Genomic DNA, 20,087 nt, shown 5'->3' with positions numbered 1-20,087 from the left:
TGAATCTAGCTGTCAGCTAGCGGTTAACCGAATTAGCTGTTAGCTAAACTAACGTTAGCTTCCCGGTGGAGGCTAGCCATAGGCTAGCGTGGAACAGATCGTGTAGGTCGTATCCTCGGTAAAACAGTATTATCTTGCGCATGTGCAGAACGGATCGTGCAGGCAGAACGGATCGTGTACCGACAGTTGCGGTTAGCCAGCTCGTTTCGGCTTGTGACGCCACAAGCCGTGCCGATTTCGAACAGCTCACCCAGAGACTGAAGGCAGGACACATTCAGAAACCGCATCTCACTCTAAACAGCATGGATGGATTTTTTTCAAAGTTTGTATGTGTGTGGAAGCACCAGAGACACAAAAGAACACCCCAAATCCCAGAAAAAGTTATTTTTTTCATAATATGGGCACTTTAAGCATGGAATGACTACAAAATAAAAACCTCAGTAGACAAAACATTTCATTAAAACTTGTGTGTGACAAATACCGTATATGTCAAAATCTAAGCTTTGTCTAGCTGCTTTGTCTAGGAAGTGATTAGCAAACTCTGAGTAGCAAACTCAGATTTATATGTATATTTTTAAAAAGCACGCATGGAAATGTACATAAAAGAATTGTTGCATCGATCCCACCCCTTTTAAATAAGTGAAGTGGCCGTGGTCTTTTTATGATGTATTGTTCCTTATGGACATATACAATCTGTAATCCACACCAAAGTAGTTTCACATGCCAACCACCAGCTGTGTTGAAGGCTATTATTGTACATATATGTTCAATGCCTTAATTTAATTTGATATATACAATTATGTATTTATTTTTTTAAATGCAGCCAAGTGATATGTACAATAAAAAGAATGGGGAAACCTGATAATACTGTATGTCTAAATGCAAAAAAAAAAAAAAACTACAGCACTTGAGGCCATGCCATTTCTCTGCAGTACTACTCATCCAATTTAAATCTCATCTAATTTAAATCAGACACGGGTGTAAACCACAGACATCAGCGTCAAATCAAATGTCATGTCATGTGGTGGACAGAAGCTCATTCAGGATCTACGTCCATTGTTAAAGAAAATCTCAAACGACTCAACGTAAGGTAGTGTGGAGAATGACGAGCATCGTAGGACACACCCCACAGGCGAATACACACATGCACACAAACTGTTACCTAATACCTCATTCACTCGATGTTCTAACATCTTCACAAACTACCTTCTCAGCAAGAAAGACATCAACAATTGTATGGCCTGTACTGTACTACAACAAACTTAAATGCAATGTTATATCCAAAACATATGATCAGCTTAATATAATATGATTAAATATGATATTATAACAGATTTTGAGACAGTACAGTATTTGATAAAATTAGCTCCAACTCAACCAGCTATAGTAGCCTTTTTAAATGCAGGAGTATGATCATAAAGTGGTATTAGTACTTTTACTTTTAGTAAGAAGTACCTCTTCCACAACTGCTACGACTATAAGCTGAACCAATCACATAAAGAAGTGTATATATATCACATATTCACAGATAACATGATAGCCCTGGTCCTGGACTCTACAGCCAGTAGAGCTTGTTCACCTGATACCCATGACATTCAGTTCACATTTTGCTCATGTTTATTACTCAGTAACTCACTCTTGAATGTTGACCTCAGCCAGGTTATGTCAGGCATATGAGAAATAGGGAAAAGTTTCCAGTTTCCCTTTTGAGAGTGTGTTGAGTTCTTTTTTTGTTTTAGGTGTGAGGGCTAGAAGCATTTTTATAAGATCTTTTAAATAGAAAGGTGTAACTGTAATCCAGGTTAGATCTATCAAGACATATCTATGATGCTAAAGTGGCCAACTGGGTCTACTCTGTGTTGAAAACTGCTGCAAGCTCAAATTGATCTGCACTTGACATTGACAAGGACTTTAAAACAAAAAAAGAGTCAAAATGGTGTGTTTAAGTGTGCAGATAGCGCTGTAGTCTACAACAGTTATCAGATTGTATGACCCAAAAGAGCAAGGAGCCAGGACAGCAGAATCAGTCGTGACTACTTGCAGGGGCTACTGGCTTTCTGTCACCAAGTGTCATTCACAGACCATCAATGTGTCAATAGCGTGACCTCCAGTCAGACTGTGTCACTCAGTTGAAGTGGGTTTAAACAGAGGCAGCAATTAATAAAATGTTGAAATACTTAAGATTAAATTACCGAAATTTTAATCCCAATTTTGTATACACTAATTTAATGATACAGGTGTTGATAATGTCGGCCATTTAAATAGTGTTCAGTACATACAAAAACAGGAACAGCTATCCTGTCTTCCTCACCGTGCTGGATGATGCCATGTTCAAGAAGCCGCCGTCCCAGCCGCTCTGCCTCCTCCCTGGTTGCCATCTCCCCCTCCTGTAGCAGCCAGTCGATGAACTCAGAGGCCAGAAGCGCCCGCTCAAATGTCCCACCCTCCTCCTCCCTGGTTTGTAATAGGCTGTTTTCTGTGTTCATCAACCTGTGGAGAGAAGAGAGCAAACTTGTGTTACTTTAATTGATTAGGAGTGGGATAGAGTACGGTGTTGCATTCAAAAGGCAATCCAATCCATACGCTAAGCTTAAATTTAGGTCGACCCACTCCACTAATGGCAGTTTGAAGTCAGAGGTTTAGCTTTATGTGAACTGTGAATAAATCCATCAATTGGAATCAATTTGGTTTGGGATTTTCAATCAATTTAACATCTACAGTGCAGTACTCCTGACTGTATCAGGGAAAGCAATGTGAATTTGCTGGAATGCTATATTTTGCAGCTTTGGCTGATGTCTCCATAGCAACAACTAGCAGGGCTCATGGACTTTAGTAGTGTTACATAGAGATACAGTACATACCCAACCGATGGAAAATAAAATGTGAGTTCTCAAAAATGATGCAACATTCATAACCATGACCCTATAGTACTGTTTAATTATCCATGAGATGCGTTCAGTGCTCCGTAAACTGGGGTTATTGGGAACAGTATGGTTTCTTAAGTGGGAATTTCCAGCAGGGAAAAACTGTCCAAACCAGCAGCTCTGCCCTTTTCTCCACTCTGTAATCTGCACAGTCAAAACACACAAACACTGTACTGTAACAGTCTCTGCATTAGCACTTCGGTCAGATAACATGTTATAAAACTAAATTAATGTTATTCCTAGAGCCTCCGATTAGCACAATGACAAGGTAATTACCTCAAGAAAAACCTTTGAGTTCTTCTTCACGAACAATCAATGAAGGTTTGGATATGAATTAGATTAGACATTATAATTATTAATTAATTAGATAAAAATTAGATTTCATAAAAGTTTCTTCAAAAAAAACACAAAATATCAAAAGTGAGGCTGCATTTCACTGCTAGTGTTTTACTGTTTTGTTTATAGATGTGTGTAATGCTGAATAGTCTTTATCAGAGGATTACATCAGCGGGTGGTGTTAGCTCTTCTGTATGACACCAGAAGACACATACACACTCAAACAAACAAAATCAGACAAGTAGACACATGCACAGAACAGAACTGCTGACTCTCTTCCTATAAACACACATTTACACCCAAACACTGTCACCTGAACATTCACACAATATAAATCACCCAGGCAGTGGTTATGAGAAACAATAGGCTTTCTGTGACACACCTGTACACGTCAAATCATGTGCTAGCAATGAGTTATACCATCAAAGAGATACTAAACCTCCCACATCATTGTTGGCTGTGTTTTCCTGGCACAAATTACAGTCACAGTTTAATTGGCTATAAATCATTCACTAAACGGTCAACTCTACACACCAAACAGTTCAATACAGACAGGCAGATATCATTGATGGGATTTATGGGAGATTTGTAGAATGCTCGGAACATTTAATGAACTGAAATGGAAAACTAAAAGTTATCAGATAAAGAAACATCCTATATCCAAAGGATTTAGGCTCCAGGCTTGGAAACCTTACAACTACCGACCTCATTAGACCGGTCCAAACTGGATAGAAGAATGAGTGCTGCCTGCCTGCCTGTCTGTCAGTGAACAGATTATCTTTAAAGCTGTGTCAATTTAACCGTGGATGTGACTTTTTTCACTAGTTCATACCAGATTAGTCAGTCAAGAGATTAAATATGAATGCAGATTCTGTTAACCCCCCCCCCCCATTTCCGGTATTTATGCTAAGCTAAGCCAACCGGCTGGTGGCTCTAACTACATATTTACCATTATTTTTAGACGTTTTTTTCATCTAAATCTTGGCAAGAAAGCAAACAAGTGTATTTTTTGTCTGGCATGGACAACAACAACATATTGTGGATAGTTGCAAAACCTCCAGAGCCCAGGAAAAACAGCTTCCACTTTAATAAAGCTAAATGAGTAATATGTGAAATAAACTAAATGAAACCTAAATCAGGTACAGCTTGTAAAAAGCCTCCTCTCTGTTCTTTCTAGCAGTACCATCCTCAGTGTGGTTCATTTAACTATGACTGATGATCCAGAGCTGCAGGCCCACATTTCAAGAGAAGAATTACATTGTCATTAAACTTGGTCTGAGGGTGACAGTATTCTGTGTATCATTCAGCACTGAGATTTATAACCCATGCCAAGTACTCTACCCATCACTGTGTATTGTATGAAATGGTAGGTTGGCCCTCACTCAACACAAGAAGGCTCAAACATTGGTTGACCTTTGTGTACAAATCAATAACGGGACACACTCCTTCATATTTAACTACACTCTTAACATCTAGTAGATCAGAACATAATCTAAGATCAAGTAGATATATACTGTATGATGTTCCACAAACTAAAACAGAATTTGGAAAAACTGCTTTTTGTTACAGTGCTCCGACTGCATGATGAGTTACAAAATCAGCTAAAATTGCAGGTTTTAAAATTTCACATACTGAATTCAAGTCCCGCCTACATCAAATATATCAACATGTTTGCACTTGTTTTTAAAATGTGATTTTCTGTTTTTATTTTCTTATTTATTATTGCTGTCCATCCCTGTCTGTCTGTTATTTATTGTATGTTAAGTGTATTTTTATGTGCTGCCTTCTTGGCCAGGGCTCACTTGTAAAAGAGATTTTAATCTCAATGTGATTTTTCCCTGGTAAAATAAAGGTTAAATAAAAATAAAATATTCCTCAAAGTTCAAAGATAGAACTGAAGTTTAAATGCATTTAAGAAAATGGTGTGTGAGGTGCACACCCAGAACTGCTAAAGTCCTTCACTCACATAAAGTCAACCCACTACAGAACACACAACTTGGTTTAGATGTCAAATGTTGATAAATTAGGAGCTTTCATGGATCAACGGCTCACATCAGTAGCCAAATATGACCCAAATTGGCAGCCAACATCATAATACTGTTGAAAGAGCTGGACATAATGTTCTATGAGACGTGACTGTGTACACAATGCTATTTAATCCATTTAAACATGTTAAATCAACAGATTATGTAATGTTAGCTTAAAGGGATTGACTCAAAGTAGACCACTGTACTCAAAGTAAAGCACAATGATTTGAATAATAACATCTTGACCATTATATGAACAATACAGTATATTATATTATTATATTATTAAGACGTGAGACTGTATTTTCAGTATGTAAATAGATCATGATAACTTAGAGTGGGACGAGGCGAGCAAGCTGCCATGACCTGGATATGCACTCAGAGTAGTTGTTGTTCAGTCAGCATACCTAACTCAGCTGGAGTGGTTCCTACTGAGACATGGTTGTAGGACCACCAGGCTTTTACCTGCACTGATTACTCTCTCTGGGGCCATGCAACTTTTAAAATAAAAAATACGACTTTAAGGGCCATTTGAGGGACATGTGAGAGTACTTACCAAGTCCCATTGTCACAGGCACGCAAACGTTTTAGGGAAAGAAGCTCCAAAGTAAAAGATAAACCTAATAAAATGGATTATGAAAACATCAGACCTAAAAATCATCTGACCTGGAGGTTAATATGGAGGAAGCTGAGTCTGTTATTTTTCCTTGGGCCTTACCTTTAATTATACAACACTGAACCTAAGTCATTTTTAAATATAGCGCATTTCTAAAACAGAGCTGAAGTGGAGGAAATCAAGTTGTAATGGCCTAGTAATTTATTTCTAATTTGTTGCATTTGAACAAGAGAGGTCCACAGCTCATTATTATTGAGCATTAATACTTTATAAAGCAATGTTTGTGCTTATATTGTCACTTTCCATAAGCAAGTGAGATGTTTCTAAATAAAAGAGGAAACGCTACTAGTCTACATCATTATAGGAGTGATTTTTTTTCCTTGCTTGTGGGTTTGGTCTCAGTAGTTATTGAGGTGGAGTATCTATGGATAATGTTAAAAATACAAACAAACAACACTATAAACAAACAAACAATACTATATCTCATTCAGAACACATATTTTGAAAATATGGACATTTGTTGCTTTTTCCTACATGACCAACATCTTACAATGTTTATGCAAACACATTTCCTACTTCATGACCCCATTTCAGCTACATTGACAGCTAAATGACTCTTACAAACAGTCCACACAGGTTGTGCTTGTTCTAAACATTTAATGTAATGATGACAATAATGATATAACTTTGCTAATGTAAAAGCGGTTTTATTTGTACAGCTTTTAACTGCAGTTACAGTCTCTGAAGGCTCCAGCAACCTTATGGAACAACAAATAAAGGATAATATTACATCCTGTACTTATCAGGACTTTCCTTACAGATTAGCATTACTTTAAGATAATTTTCAAATGTGTTACTGTTTATGGTCAAACTTCCTGTGTTGATAACCCTTATGTTGGACTTGATTTACTGTAATAACCAAAGACATTCCATCAGTTATCAGTAAGTCATGTGTATAATATTAGGATCTACTCTCAAGCAGAGAAAGCAACTGATGTAATAAGCCAGCCATTAATATTTGTAACTTAAGGCCGTTTTATGGCTCTGCGGAGGCTCCACGCAGAGCTTACTGCCGTAGCCTACATAAGTAGCCTGGTGTTTATACTTGTAGGCTGGTGTGTGCGTCGAGCCGGCATGTGTGCGTGTGGGGGGAGCGGGTGGTAGAGGGAGAAGTGAGAGAGTGCTGGCGATTAGCTTCGGAGCAAGTACTGACTCTAGAGTCATAGTGAGAGAAACAAAGTGTCTCCCCTGTGTTTTCTGACCACGGTGAGACATCTTTAGCAGGAAAAGTTAACCCTCTCCTTGAGTTCATGTTGTTTATGGAGAAGGAGAACCAGGAAATGAGTCGGGGGAAATGCAACGCTACCAAGCCACGGCCGAGCGACGTGTAGTTACATTTTTCGAGAGGTGCACGTCAGGGTACGGCGTAGGGTACGGCGTAGGGTACGGCGTAGGGTACGGCGTAGGGTACGGCGTAGGGTCCGGCGAAGACGCATTGGGGTCTGCGGGGGTATGCCGTTGATTCGACGCAGAAGCATAAAACGGCCTTTAGCCTAGACGTGCAGTGACACCAACATCTTTTTACTTTATATCTGTGAAACACATGATAAACCAGTGGTATGTTTAAAAATGAAATGTTGTGTTGCTCTCTCTTGATTTAGCAACATGTATCCAACAGAAAAAAAAGCATGCGATTGATGTCTGGAATAAAGAAAATGTTCACCAATTATGGATATTGTATGTAATTTGCAGTTAATGGGCTAAAACATGCGAAACGGTCCTATAAGGACTGTGATGCCTGGGCAATGAGAGACAGAGTCTAAACCGAGGCGTTTTCTAACCTTGAACACTGACAGGATAAATCTGGGTGTGGAAGTGAAAAGAGCAAAGCTTTAACCCTGCTAATTGCTACAACTGAAGTGCCCTTCGGAAAGGCACGTAACCCACAGCTGCCCCAGTGAGGCTAACAGAAAGACACTCCGGACCATCTACTGCAGGTGTGAATGTGTGTGAGCACGGAGCAGGCCATTCATGCTCAGTGAATCTACCCCAGATAAAAAAAAGGTTAGATTCAAGTGTTTTGATTAATCTATTCAAAAGGTCTTTTTTCATTTGATAGTTAAATTTCAGCTTGATTAAATCATAAATAATGATGCCACTCAACCACAATCTAAAGTACACATACACATGTAAACAGTCCAAAAGTTAAACAATGCTTTAAAAAGGCCTGTAAATCATTGTCCTCTCTTACTAATCTTGTCGCCTAGGAAATGCTGTCAAAACAACTGTTTGAAATATCTTCCTACAGTTTGTTTATTGGAGTATGTGTTTGCTGATTTGACAGCAACAGAGATCAATGTGTGGGAGAGGGCTGTTTATTTTTCCAATGGAAAAACTAGATGTGATATGAAGGGTACTTGATGTAACATACTGTATGTTTCTGAACATATTACCATATTCAACATCTTAGTTTAGTGTGTTAGTATGCTAACATTTGCTAATTAGCACTAAACACAAAGTACAGCTAAAGATAATGGGAATGTCATTAGTTTTGTATGTAGTTAACAGACAGAAACAATAGAAACCAAATAAAAACAATTGACCTGATGGAGAAAAAGTCAGGGGATCACCAAAGTGATTAAAATTCATGCTGAGGGATACATGAACGTGTGTACCAAATTTCATGATAATCTTTTTTTATAAGTGTTGAGATAGTGGAGGATCGACCTACATTGCCATCCCTCGAGCCGAGCCACTCCGCTAGCATGGCTAACAAGAGCTTTGAGGTTTGCACCAACATACATTCAGACTTAAAAGTTAACCTTTAGTGAAAGTCAAGAAAAGAAACTGTATTTATATTACAAATAAATAAACAAAACGTAATTTTGTAATGTACAAAAACTAGAAGAGCAAAGTAGTGTATGGTTATGATCTGCTGTATGAGTATGCTGTGGCAGACATTTTATAAAGCCGAGACTAATAACAAACAATCCAACATGACGAGTAACTTCATGTTTCAAAAGTACTGAAATTTAGTTGAATCTATGCTAACCTCTTCATTGCAGGACTGTTACTTGTGCCATAAGAGTATTTATGAGGCAACTCTAGTATACAAGCAACCAACCACCAGAGCAAGCTTGAGGGGTGTGTGTGTGTGTGTGTGTGTGTGTGTGTGTGTGTGTGTGTGTGTGTGTGTGCTGGGCCACACCATGGTGATTACATAAACACATAGCTTTGAGAGCTGAGACGACAGATGTCTACCCATGGACTATTTCTTCCTGTTATGCAACTGTTCTGTGTGTGTGTGTGTGTGTGTGTGTGTGTGTGTGGTCTAAGAAATTGACATGAAAAATAGGTCTCTGTTTATAAAAGTGTCACTGTGTATGTGTTAAGAGATACAATTTACTTATGTGACAAAGAGGTGGCAGGATGTGTGGGATTGTGTGATTGAGAGTGTGTGTGTGTGTGTGTGTGTGTGTGTGTGTGTGTGTGTGTGTGTGGGTGGGTACTTATTTGGTTGTAAACGCAGTGTTTGCGTGAATCCAAAACTGTAGAGGTGCCACTGAGAGAAGTGGAGACACACAGAGGAAGACTTTGGGGTCACTATAGAAACAATTAGTCCTATCACTATTGGAACAACAGCACCATAAGTACAAAGCTGATGACAAACATAAACAGTCCCATTAGTGATGTCCTCTGCCCTCCTCTAAATCCAGCCCGTCTCTGGACAACTGCATTGAGTCATCTCTCGTCAAGATGCTTCCAATATCTTCTGATTTTCTGATCCCAGCAGGCTTTTTTCATGGTTAAAAACCAGTAACGTTCAATACTATGCCCTCTAATCTAATGGAATCAAATTTACCCGCAGAACAAATTTTCTAAACAATAATGGTGGTAGCATTTCTGACACACTCAATCAGCATGCCGCGGAGAATGCCAGTCACTCTCACAAAGAGAAACAAAGGGGAAGGTGAGAAATAAATGCATGGCATGTGCTATCGCTTGCCAAGTGGCCACCATTAAGTTTCAAAAGTATCAGATTGTGAAATGATAGTTCAGGGTTCATCTTATCAACAAGCTTTGAGGAGGTAAGCCGTATATCTTAAAAACGATCAGTATTTGTATCAGTGCGTCACAGTGAAATAAGCTCTTTCTTGGCTCCCCAGCCAAGAAAAAGTCCAGCACATAACTCCCCCTCATTTCCAGTCTTTATGCTAAGATAAGCTAACCAGCTGCTGGTGGTAACTTCATATTTATCATACAGATGTAAGAGTGGTGTTGATCTTCTCTTCTAACCCATGGCAAGAAAATGACAATGAAACATTAATTTAAAGCTACATGCTAAAAAGGTGAAGAGAAAAGTGCTAAGAGATGCCTGGGGAATTTCTGTTTCCATTACACAAATGTATGAATAGCCATTTTCCTCCATCTCTCTCATAGCTCCACTACAAAGAACACGATTGAGTGGTTGTGTTTGTGTGTGTTCATACTTCTCATAGATCCTCTGCCCCCTCATGAAGACTTTGGCTTCACTGTCCAATGGGAACGTGCCGTCGTCTTTCCGGAAGCGGTAGAACAGCTTCAGGTCTTTGAACTCCCGGTGCTCGTCACACACTGAAAACACACACACACACACACACACACACACACACACACACACACACACACACACACACACACACACACACACAGGGTTTAGTTTTAAGGTTACAACCAGTTAGTGTGGGTGTAATTAATAATTGTAGAAAACAGAACAAACAAAAGTGGGATCATGGGAATGTTGTTTGTATAAAGCAGTCAGTAAAATCTAAACATCATGAAATCATTCATCTATAGCTAGGATGAGTTAATATTGAATTGCCGTTGTTAAACTTCAACTAAACACGAGGAGGCAGCCCACTCTTTGTGTATCTGTTTTTAGTGTCTGGTCAAATGTTGAACAGGTAGTGAGACACTACATTGGAGCCAAATTGACTGTGAGACACAAAGAATCATCTATTAAGAGGCACAGATGAAAGAAAGAGAGAAAGATCCTTGCAATTATAGAAAATGGAAACCACAACAAAAGGACATACTGTACAAGACTAACCCCACACACTATGTGCACACATACACAAACACACACAGCTTAGCCTTACCGTGGTGAATGATGCTCTGGTCTAAAAGTTTCTGCATGATCTTGATGGCGGTGTCTCGGTCTGAGGCTTCCTTGTGTTCGATCAGCCAATCAATGAGCTCCTTGGCCACAAAGCAGTTTGGGTAAGTCCGCAGGTGGTGCCGCCGATCCTTGATCACCTTCGCCTCGTGGAGCCGCAGCCTGAAGGGCAGAAAACAAGCCGCAGAGGAGAAATAAAATGTATTGACAATTCTTCGACACAACGTTAAACTCTTGGTTCATCAGCAAAACCCTTTGCCCATTTGTAATGTCAATAATAGTAACAATTCCTCCTGAAAGTATTAACAATGAGAGTAATGACAAATGTGTTACCGTGTAAAAGGTGGCAGTCCCTGTTTTGGTTATCTATGTGAGCTGCATGTCATAAATGAGTCTATAAGATGAAATATCATCTGGTAGAAGAAAACATAATTTACCTGAAGAACAAACTGAACATTCATACAAGGTCAAATCTGTTTATATGTTTATAAAATTAGACAGCAGAACCAGTGCAAACAGAGCACACCTGTCCTCTGGGCACGAGGTGAATGCATGGCATTCAAACACTGTCTGCAGAGATTTATAATGTGACTATATTGCACGATTACATGGCAACCTTCTAATGCTTCTATAAATGGCCTAGATGGCGGTTTCACATCATCAGCGTAACCTTTTCCTCACCCAGATTATTGTGAAACAACCAACCAGAGTTCTTCCTGCAGCTATCCAGTTCCCCTCCATGCTGAGTCTGTGTGCAGCTGGCTAGCATCACTCCAGATTAGCAGTGACAGCCCTGGTCCAAGCCTGCCCAGTCAGACCCACACACTGTTCTGGGCAAACAACCACAGCTACCAGTTCTAGCATCCTCCTCTCCTCCTCCTCTGTTCAGCTTCAGAAGGTCTCAGTCTAATCTACACATACATCATCTCAAATGGAGCATCAAGCAAAATCATCCCTCTTGCAGATTCCTTCCTGAGAGGCTCAGGTGCCAGACTACATGTTGTGGGAGGTGTTTTTGCTGTGTTGGTTACTCTCTGTAAAAGCATTTCCTAAACTTGTGGTGGATCAAACAATGAAAAGCCAAAGCATTTCTGAATGAGTCTCTGGCTCCCAGTATGACCATAATGATGTTAAGTCCCAGGCTGCAAACATTCACAAAGCCTTCCTCTCTAGCACAGACTGCCATGGTGCAACAAACGGCCTATTCACAACTATGAACTGGTCACAAGCCTTACTACAGCGGCTGCCTGTGTCTGTGTGTCATGGTATCTGTCTGCTTTTCAGCCCTTAGCCTGAAACAGATCTACTCCAAGATACAAGCAGTCAACATGATGGTACACAAATGTGTGATAAGAATATTCCAAAACAGCCAGTGTACTATTATTAGTACCAGGATCTATGTCACTTGTGTTCCATGAGGTTGTGAAAAAATTATCTAACAAAAGGTGTGAATTAGGTACACGCCTTGCTTTTATACCAGCAGGGTTTCATATCGGGTCTAATTTTATTTTCATAAAATCTACTGCTCACAAAATAAAAAATTTAATTTAAAAAAAAACAAAAAACTTTCTAACTCCCTCGTGTCATCATTTGGTCTGAAATATCAATTCAGACTAAAGAACAAAGCTAAAGCAGGGAGTCAAGGTAAAACACTGAGGGACAACATCAATCATTAAACAGTCCAGTGAGTGTTCGTACTGCACAGTGTAAGAGTCTACAGCCAGAGTCTATGTGAGACTGTACTTGGGCACAGCTAAATGCTAACATGCGCTTAATAAAAATGCAACATACTGATGCTAAGCGGGTATGTATACCATGTTCATTTTGTTTAAGCTTAGTTAAGTGTGCTATCATGTTAACATTTTCAAATTAGCAATTAGTCTGGCTGGCTCAACGGCTGTACATTGCTGGGATAAAGCCTGACATCCGGAGCGTACCTTCTCTTCCGCTATCTCCGCTATCTCTTTTGCAAGGGCACTGTTGCTGCATCCGGGGCCCAGGGTGGTTGGGATTGGTTTAAGAAATACAAACAAGCCAGAGCGGTTTTTTCACTATCGCAGAATAGATAAGCGGTGTAGCCAGACCACACTCCATCGCTGACACTGTGGTGTGGAGATAGGTCTGGTAATGCAAGACTAATTAGCAATAAACACTGAGTACAGCTGAGGCTGATGGGAATAGCATTGTTTTGCAGGTATTTTGTCATAAACCAAAGCATTGGGGAAAAAAATTACCTGATGATGGTGCTAAAAATATTGAAGGATCACCGAAGTTATTAAAATTCATCCTGAAGGGGAAAAGAGTTTTTGTACCAAGTGGAATGGCAATTCATCCAATAGTTATTGGTATATTTCACTCAAAAACCAAAAATGTCAACCTCATGTTGTCGCTACAGGAAACATCAGGGGATCACCAAAGGCAATAGTATTCATCCTCTAGGGACCATGAATGGCTGTACAAAATGTCAAGGTAATCCATCCAATAGTTGTTGAGATATATCAGTCTGGACCAAAGTGGAGGGCCTGCCGACAGAATGACATTGCCATCCCTCAAGCCCACGCTAGCATGGATAAAAAAGCTCTCAGCTCTCAGACTGCTTTGTCTGTAGAAAATGCAGAGAGAAAGAGATTTAGAGACAGAGAGTGAGAGCAAGTCTTGAATGTCACAACCGCGAGCCCTTTACCCCACAACAGCAGCGTCTCAGAGGACTCTGGGACAGCTCTCCCAACCAACCCATCGTTCACTGACACCATCCACACTGCCAGCTGGCAGCCTCAGTATACAGCTGTGCCAGGGACATTGACACACACGCAGCATACAAACAGAAAAAGCGCACACTGGTGCTAAGCAAGAGTACACCGAAGAGTATGTCCAGACACAAACTATTAATCTAATCTGTTGAGGTGATTACTAGTTTTATTGTTCTTCAGAACAGAGCAAGGTTACAGCATGTACTTCTTCAGTAACAGAAAAAGCTCTAACTCAGTTTATCCCACCCAGCAGGAAAGCACAGTTCAGTGGCATACTTTCCTCATAGTTCAGTGAAGGGCTGAAATTCCTGGCATTGGTGCCATGCTTTACCTACTGAGCCTCTATTCATTGCTGGAAGTGTGAGCCAGCAAACGCCACCAGGGTTTTGGGGCCATTCTTTATGTACGGTGGGTCAAAGGGTGCAGCATGTCAACAACACTGCCAGGGTTAGCAGTACAATTCCCTCATAGGATGAATGGGCAGTGCATGACAATGATTAGTGGGTTGATCATTCCCTGTGCAGCTCAAAGGGCACTGTATTACTGGAGCAACAAAAATGACTCATGTGTTCAGTCCTTAAAAGCAAAACAACATCCTGCAGTATTTAGACAATGCCTCAGGCTGAAATGTAGCCTACATGTTATATAGGTGAGGAGCAGCAGTGTGCACGGCGAGGGTCTGCATGTGTGGATGCCTTTGTTTGGCTCTGCATGGTGCAGTGGAGCTGAAACTGTCTATAGTGCCAGTTTGCAGTGAGGGAGAGCTACATGCATCATCATTGACCTGCTGTCAAAGGCATAATAAAAGTAGGTGTTGTAAGCCAGGTTTACAACACCTACTTTTTATCATTTAGTGTATCATGTCCTATCATGTACTTGTGAATCCTAATCCGGGCCACAAAACATGAACATTGAGCATGAAAACTAACTAAACAATCATTGTTTACTAATTATTAGGTATAGCTATTCTGTCATGACGGCAAATTTGGTGGTCTGTTTGCAAATTACAGACAGAAATACCACACCTTCCTTCAATGTGTGACCAATAGCACACTCTGTCAACGGGATTCCTGACTGGGACCGACCGACCTACCTCAGCTGTTCTCCGGTGACGAGCACCTCGGCCAGCCGCTCCAGCTCTGCAGCCTTCTTCTGCATGGTGTGCCCAATGCCGTCCATCTCTCTGCTAAAAACAACAGGCACATACCCGGGTTTTTTTGTTGCAAAACAGCCACACACACAGAGACATCATTCTTGGAAAATGCACCATTGCGTTTTTTGTAATTGAGTAAAAGATGCTGTGCTGACAAACATACAGAAAAGGGGAACGAATGGATTGAAAAACAAAGGCATGCAAGCATCCACGCGGTGACGATTTCAAAGAATAAACAATTGCATTGACACCTCGGTTTTTTGCTTACCCTTCAAGCACCATTGAGTAAAAAGAAGTATCAATTATTTCTTTGATGAATGAAGAGAAAAATTATTCCATCCCAGGAAACATGCAACAACGCAGGAAGTCACAGCCCAGCCCTCAGTTTGCCAGCAGCTCCATCAGTCCAATTTTAAATTCCTCGAAAACCTCGACACCTCCAAATATCTGCACATACACACACATCTGCATGCGTGCATGCCGCGTCCCCTTTGTGAATCCTGATATTTAGATTTAAAACAGCCGAGTGTTTCTCTGAGCGTTGGGTCTGTTTGTTTGTCACTGACACACCACACGGGATACATACAGCATGCACGTTTTTCTCCACGGTGCAGCCAGTGCCCATCCACAAAGCCCCCGCATTGGGAGGACTCTGCTCTCGTCACTGGGGGAGGTGACCGAAGGGGCGGGGTAACAGCAGAGGCATGTGAGTGCGCTCGATTCAGACACCGCTTGGAAAAATAGTGGTGGAATGGGTGGGACATTGGATTTAATATTAGTTTGTACACCTTTCTACTTTACGTGCGTTTTTATTTTGTAAAACACAATGTAATATGTAGCCAGTGTAACAGCAAAAACCCACACATACAAATAGCTTTTATCTTTCTGTTCTGGTGGCCAGCTTTACATTTACAACAGGTGCATCAGAAACATGAATTTTGAACATTTAATCCCCAATCTCCCAGGAGGATCTCTAATGAGTCAGCAGCAGCAAAATTAGGTTGTTTGACACAAACACACACACACACACACACACACACACACACACACACACACACACACACACACAGCATATCTCCCCAAGTCTTCTTTCAAAACCGTCACATACAACATAAGCAAATTTGACCACTGCATTTAATCTATCCTAAGCATTTGGAGCATGCGAAGTCGGGGATCGAACTCCCAACCTTGTGGTTACGTCCTGAGCCACAGCCCCTTATGTTCCATTTAAATCTTCTGCTAAGGGCTTCCTCCTATTTTCTACAATATTGATCGCCTAGTTTTGAGGTCCTTATTATTTATCGATTCAATCAAACTCTCTGAGTATACAATTCATGACAAACATATTAGTATGGTCGCATGATCCATTTGTAACTATAGTAGACGTTTCTGCTGGCTATCTTTTCACACGTCTCATCATTAGTTATGTGATATTTATTTTGCCAATAAACTCCTAGATGTTTCACTGCAGTATACTCCCTGTAACTGATGGTCATTGAATCTGCCCATCATTACATAAACATAGAGACACAATAGCTGATGTAGTTGTTGACTGTAAATGTCGGTTAGCCCTAGTGGATATTTATGGTCCGACACGACATCTGCTGGCTAAATGAGGGCATTGCGGGCAACGAGGGTGTCAATGGAGTATGGCAACTTTGAATAGAGATAACCACTTAAGTTCTCCTCTACTTACGATACAAGATAAAGCGGTGCAAATATTATAAATATAGCGTACACTTAAACTTGTTTGTTTTTAAAATACGTTTTGCTATGTGCCCCAATCCACAGCAGTACATTGCTAAGCTTCCAAGCCGGTGCTTCTGTCTCCTCCTTTTTCAAACTGGGTGCGTGCTGGCTATGTACTAGGCCTACCTGATTGATTATACCTCATAAAACCCCAATTTAGAAATCCAAACTGTCCCTTTAATTTGGAAATATGAATCTGTGATCTGATACGCGGGCCAGTGGCGCAATGGATAACGCGTCTGACTACGGATCAGAAGATTCTAGGTTCGACTCCTGGCTGGCTCGTCTCTTTTCTCATTTAAACCTTGATAACTACTATATGGCTGTCACTTGTCGGGCGAGCAATTTTATTATGTGAGAGCCAATTGCGTTGCCCATCACTACCATACAGTATACCAAGATCTGACAATTCAGATGCCGCTTCACTAACGAGACTGACATCGTTTGCTATATTTTTGATAAGTTAATTGCCATTCTATTGTCTCGAAATTTTAATATAATAAAAGTTCAATTACTGAGAACATGCTAGCAGGCTATGAAAAGGTCATAACCCAGCTGACTAATTTTTAAACAAACGTCAACAATTAACGCTAACGTTAGCTATCGTTAACCAACAGGTGAGCGCCACCCTGGCCCGAGCTAACATGATACTTACAGTAAAAAAAAAACATAAACAAACTAAACGAAACTTGCCGAAATCTTGACACTCGAGCTGTCATTGGCTGCTCGTGGCTGTTTTCTGGTGGCAACGAGCCCCCTCATTGGCCATTTCTAGGGAGTTATTCGAGCTGTCATTCGCTGGCCGTTGCTCGACACACAGCCGGCTGTAGGGAGGAGGCGCTTTTTTGATTGTTAAGAAATGGCTATGAGGTCTCTTTTGATTGGCAAATAATGGAAGGGAGCTTTGGTTTTGATTGGTAAGAAATGAAGAAGCGAAAGTGGACGAATAAGGTATGGGTTCCTACTATATTTTTATATTTTATATTATTTTAGTATTATAAACTCTAAACAATCAGTCAGTTTCCTGTTTAGAAGGAATACTGTTTAATGTAAAGGGAGAATTGTAATGTACATAATAGATGAAAAACACGTGAGAGCAAAAAAAAAAAAAAAAAACAACAGAACAGAGATTAGCCCTAGATTTACCAAACATAGTTGAGAAAAGAAACGAGCCAGCCAGGAGTCGAACCTAGAATCTTCTGATCCGTAGTCAGACGCGTTATCCATTGCGCCACTGGCCCGCCTGTAAAACTATATCATCATATTTCCTTCTTAAAGGAACAGTTCGGATTTTACGAAGAGTTGAGATTTTTCTTAAAAGTAACTAAATATTACTTTCTGACATGTAGTGACATCTTTCTGTCAGAACACGATGACTGTTGGATATTGTGGGGCGTTCTTAAAGCTTATAATCTAACAAAAAAAGTAAATCCGTTGACCGCAATGCCCTCATTAGACAGCAGACGTCGCGGTTGGACCATCATATCAGAGGCTGTATGTTTAATGGGCATGTCCATCATTTACAGAGATAACGCGTCTGACTACAGATCAGAATATTATAGCATGGCTGGCTTGGTTAGAACATATTATCTGTAACATATTATTGCCGGTGTTGCACCGAAATCTGTGACCCATCGAGGTCGGTGTCGAGAAATCTGAGAAAGAAAATCTGTCCCACTACCTCAACCTGAACCAAACCCTTGTCCCTAACCTTAACCACGGAGGGGGGGCGCTACGCTTTTAACAGGAGGGACACAGATCACGACGGGTTACAGATTTCGGTGCAACACCTGTTCAGTGCAACACCGGTGCCATTCAATCGGGTGACTTTTCTTTTCTGTGTGCCGATTCTCTTAATACATCCATGGTGCCAATCAGACGGCCATATTCTGCTTTGAATCATGCACAAGTTGAAGGAGCTGATGGGATAACATTTTACTGGAAATGTACCTCGTAGCCTACGGTTTCATTTGACAAATAAAAGTAATAAATTGAAAGAAAAAAAATGTTGAAACAGTTGATAAAGACGATCGGAACTAGCCGATATCACATGGTCGTTGTCTTCATCTATATTTTGATTTGAGATGTAACGTTACATTTAAGAGAAACGCTGAATCAGAAAGTCTAGGTTCAACCTGTGGTTAGCTCGTGTTTCTCGAAAAGTGGTAGAGGCTACCTTACCAGAGCTCAATCTCCAAGCAGCGAATCTATGTCGCGTTCTATTTACCATCTCTTAACACATCCATGTATTTACCTCGCAACTCGTTTTTGATTTTAGAAGCAGAGGCAGCAGAGGTACATACACCGACGTCACGTTCTGGGCGGTAACCTGGATGCGCGGCCATATTGGAGGCACTCGGTGTAAACAACTGAATGGAGTAATGGAGTATTGTGCACTTTGGTTACTTTAATACTTTATGTCTAAACAACAGAAAAGCTCATCAAAACGTGTCCAAGATGCAAAGGCATGGAATAACTTAGACCACAAAAAAGGCGCGATATTTTGATAAATTACAGTTTACTGGCGGTGCAGATCCCTACAAGTTGGCTCCCTCTTCTTGGATCCATGATGACCCGGTGATTCTTCCTTCAGTTGCATATCCCGATACAGTCAACTACCTGGTTTTCTCGCCGAGCCCATACACAGCGGAAGACCTTAAATCCTACAAAAGTTTGGACTTTGGAGGCCTATAACCAGATGGTGTGTGGATAGGTGAGGGAGACGCAGTACCAAGTCATTAACGACCGTTGTGTTGTGAAGGCCAAAGTAAGAAATGCAATAACGTCTTTAATCAACCTAACCTTAACTGCATTGCAATACTCAAGGTGTAGCCAAGTGACTCTCAATCGTTTTTTTTTTTTTCATTTCAAAGACCGAACAAGACAGATTTTTCCCTCGTAGATCCTGGTTGAGCTTTGCCAACCACAAGCGCCTCCTTGCCTCTGAAAACTTCTGGCATTCCTCTCCCTGGTTTTTAATAACTTTTGGAAGTCGATAATATTCCAAATGTTTTTCTCGGTCTGACCTATTGGTACAACCTAAAACACGGCAATAATTAACCATTTTCCTTGACGCCGGTGTGCCAGTTTAGCTGGTGATCATGTTAACTGGTGATATTTGCATGAAATCAGTGAATATTCAACAAGGCCCTGCCTACTTTTTAAGAGTGTTCTGCTCTGCCTCCGCCCCTCGAGTGCCAGAGGTTCACATTTTCACAAAGTGTTTGTAAGTGAAACAAAATAATGGATATCGCTGAAAACATCACCAGTTTAAGTGTAATACATGTCTGTTTAAGGATTGTCCACACAAATACGACACATACTGTATGAACAGAAAAAAATTACTCTCATACGAAGAATGTGAAGGCATATCTCAG

At 40.6% G+C, this 20,087-nt stretch overlaps 1 protein-coding gene and 2 non-coding genes across 9 annotated transcripts in view; 1 reads left to right on the top strand and 2 right to left on the bottom strand.

The window, feature by feature from the left end:
- The window catches only part of deptor (DEP domain containing MTOR-interacting protein), a 32,205-nt gene extending 16,607 nt beyond the window's left edge, over window positions 1-15,598 (bottom strand). For 2 of the 7 annotated variants that reach the window (XM_036006073.1, XM_036006072.1), the window contains exons 1-5: window positions 15,230-15,598; window positions 14,902-14,994; window positions 11,042-11,220; window positions 10,394-10,517; window positions 2,312-2,490 (exon numbers count right to left, since the gene is read on the bottom strand). In XM_036006073.1, the coding sequence (XP_035861966.1) occupies window positions 2,312-2,490; window positions 10,394-10,517; window positions 11,042-11,220; window positions 14,902-14,994; window positions 15,230-15,243 (589 nt within the window). In that variant the 5' untranslated portion in view covers window positions 15,244-15,598. Of the gene's footprint in view, window positions 1-2,311; window positions 2,491-10,393; window positions 10,518-11,041; window positions 11,221-11,495; window positions 11,531-13,292; window positions 13,305-13,435; window positions 13,729-14,901; window positions 14,995-15,229 lie in introns of those variants that run through there. The other 5 variants (XM_031298742.2, XM_031298740.2, XM_031298741.2 and 2 more) reach the window with 5 other exon arrangements.
- A 1,324-nt stretch (window positions 15,599-16,922) lies between these two features.
- On the top strand, window positions 16,923-16,995 carry trnar-acg. The gene has a single exon. It is a non-coding gene; the product is annotated as a tRNA-Arg (tRNA).
- An 883-nt stretch (window positions 16,996-17,878) lies between these two features.
- Window positions 17,879-17,951, bottom strand: trnar-acg. Its single transcript has one exon. It is a non-coding gene; the product is annotated as a tRNA-Arg (tRNA).
- Window positions 17,952-20,087: the final 2,136 nt, after the last annotated feature.

This window comes from Sander lucioperca, chromosome 10, assembly GCF_008315115.2.
Source record: "Sander lucioperca isolate FBNREF2018 chromosome 10, SLUC_FBN_1.2, whole genome shotgun sequence".
NCBI classification, from domain to species: domain Eukaryota; kingdom Metazoa; phylum Chordata; class Actinopteri; order Perciformes; family Percidae; genus Sander; species Sander lucioperca.
The sequence above is the reverse complement of the archived record's forward strand: the minus strand, read 5'-3'. Positions and strand labels throughout refer to the sequence as shown.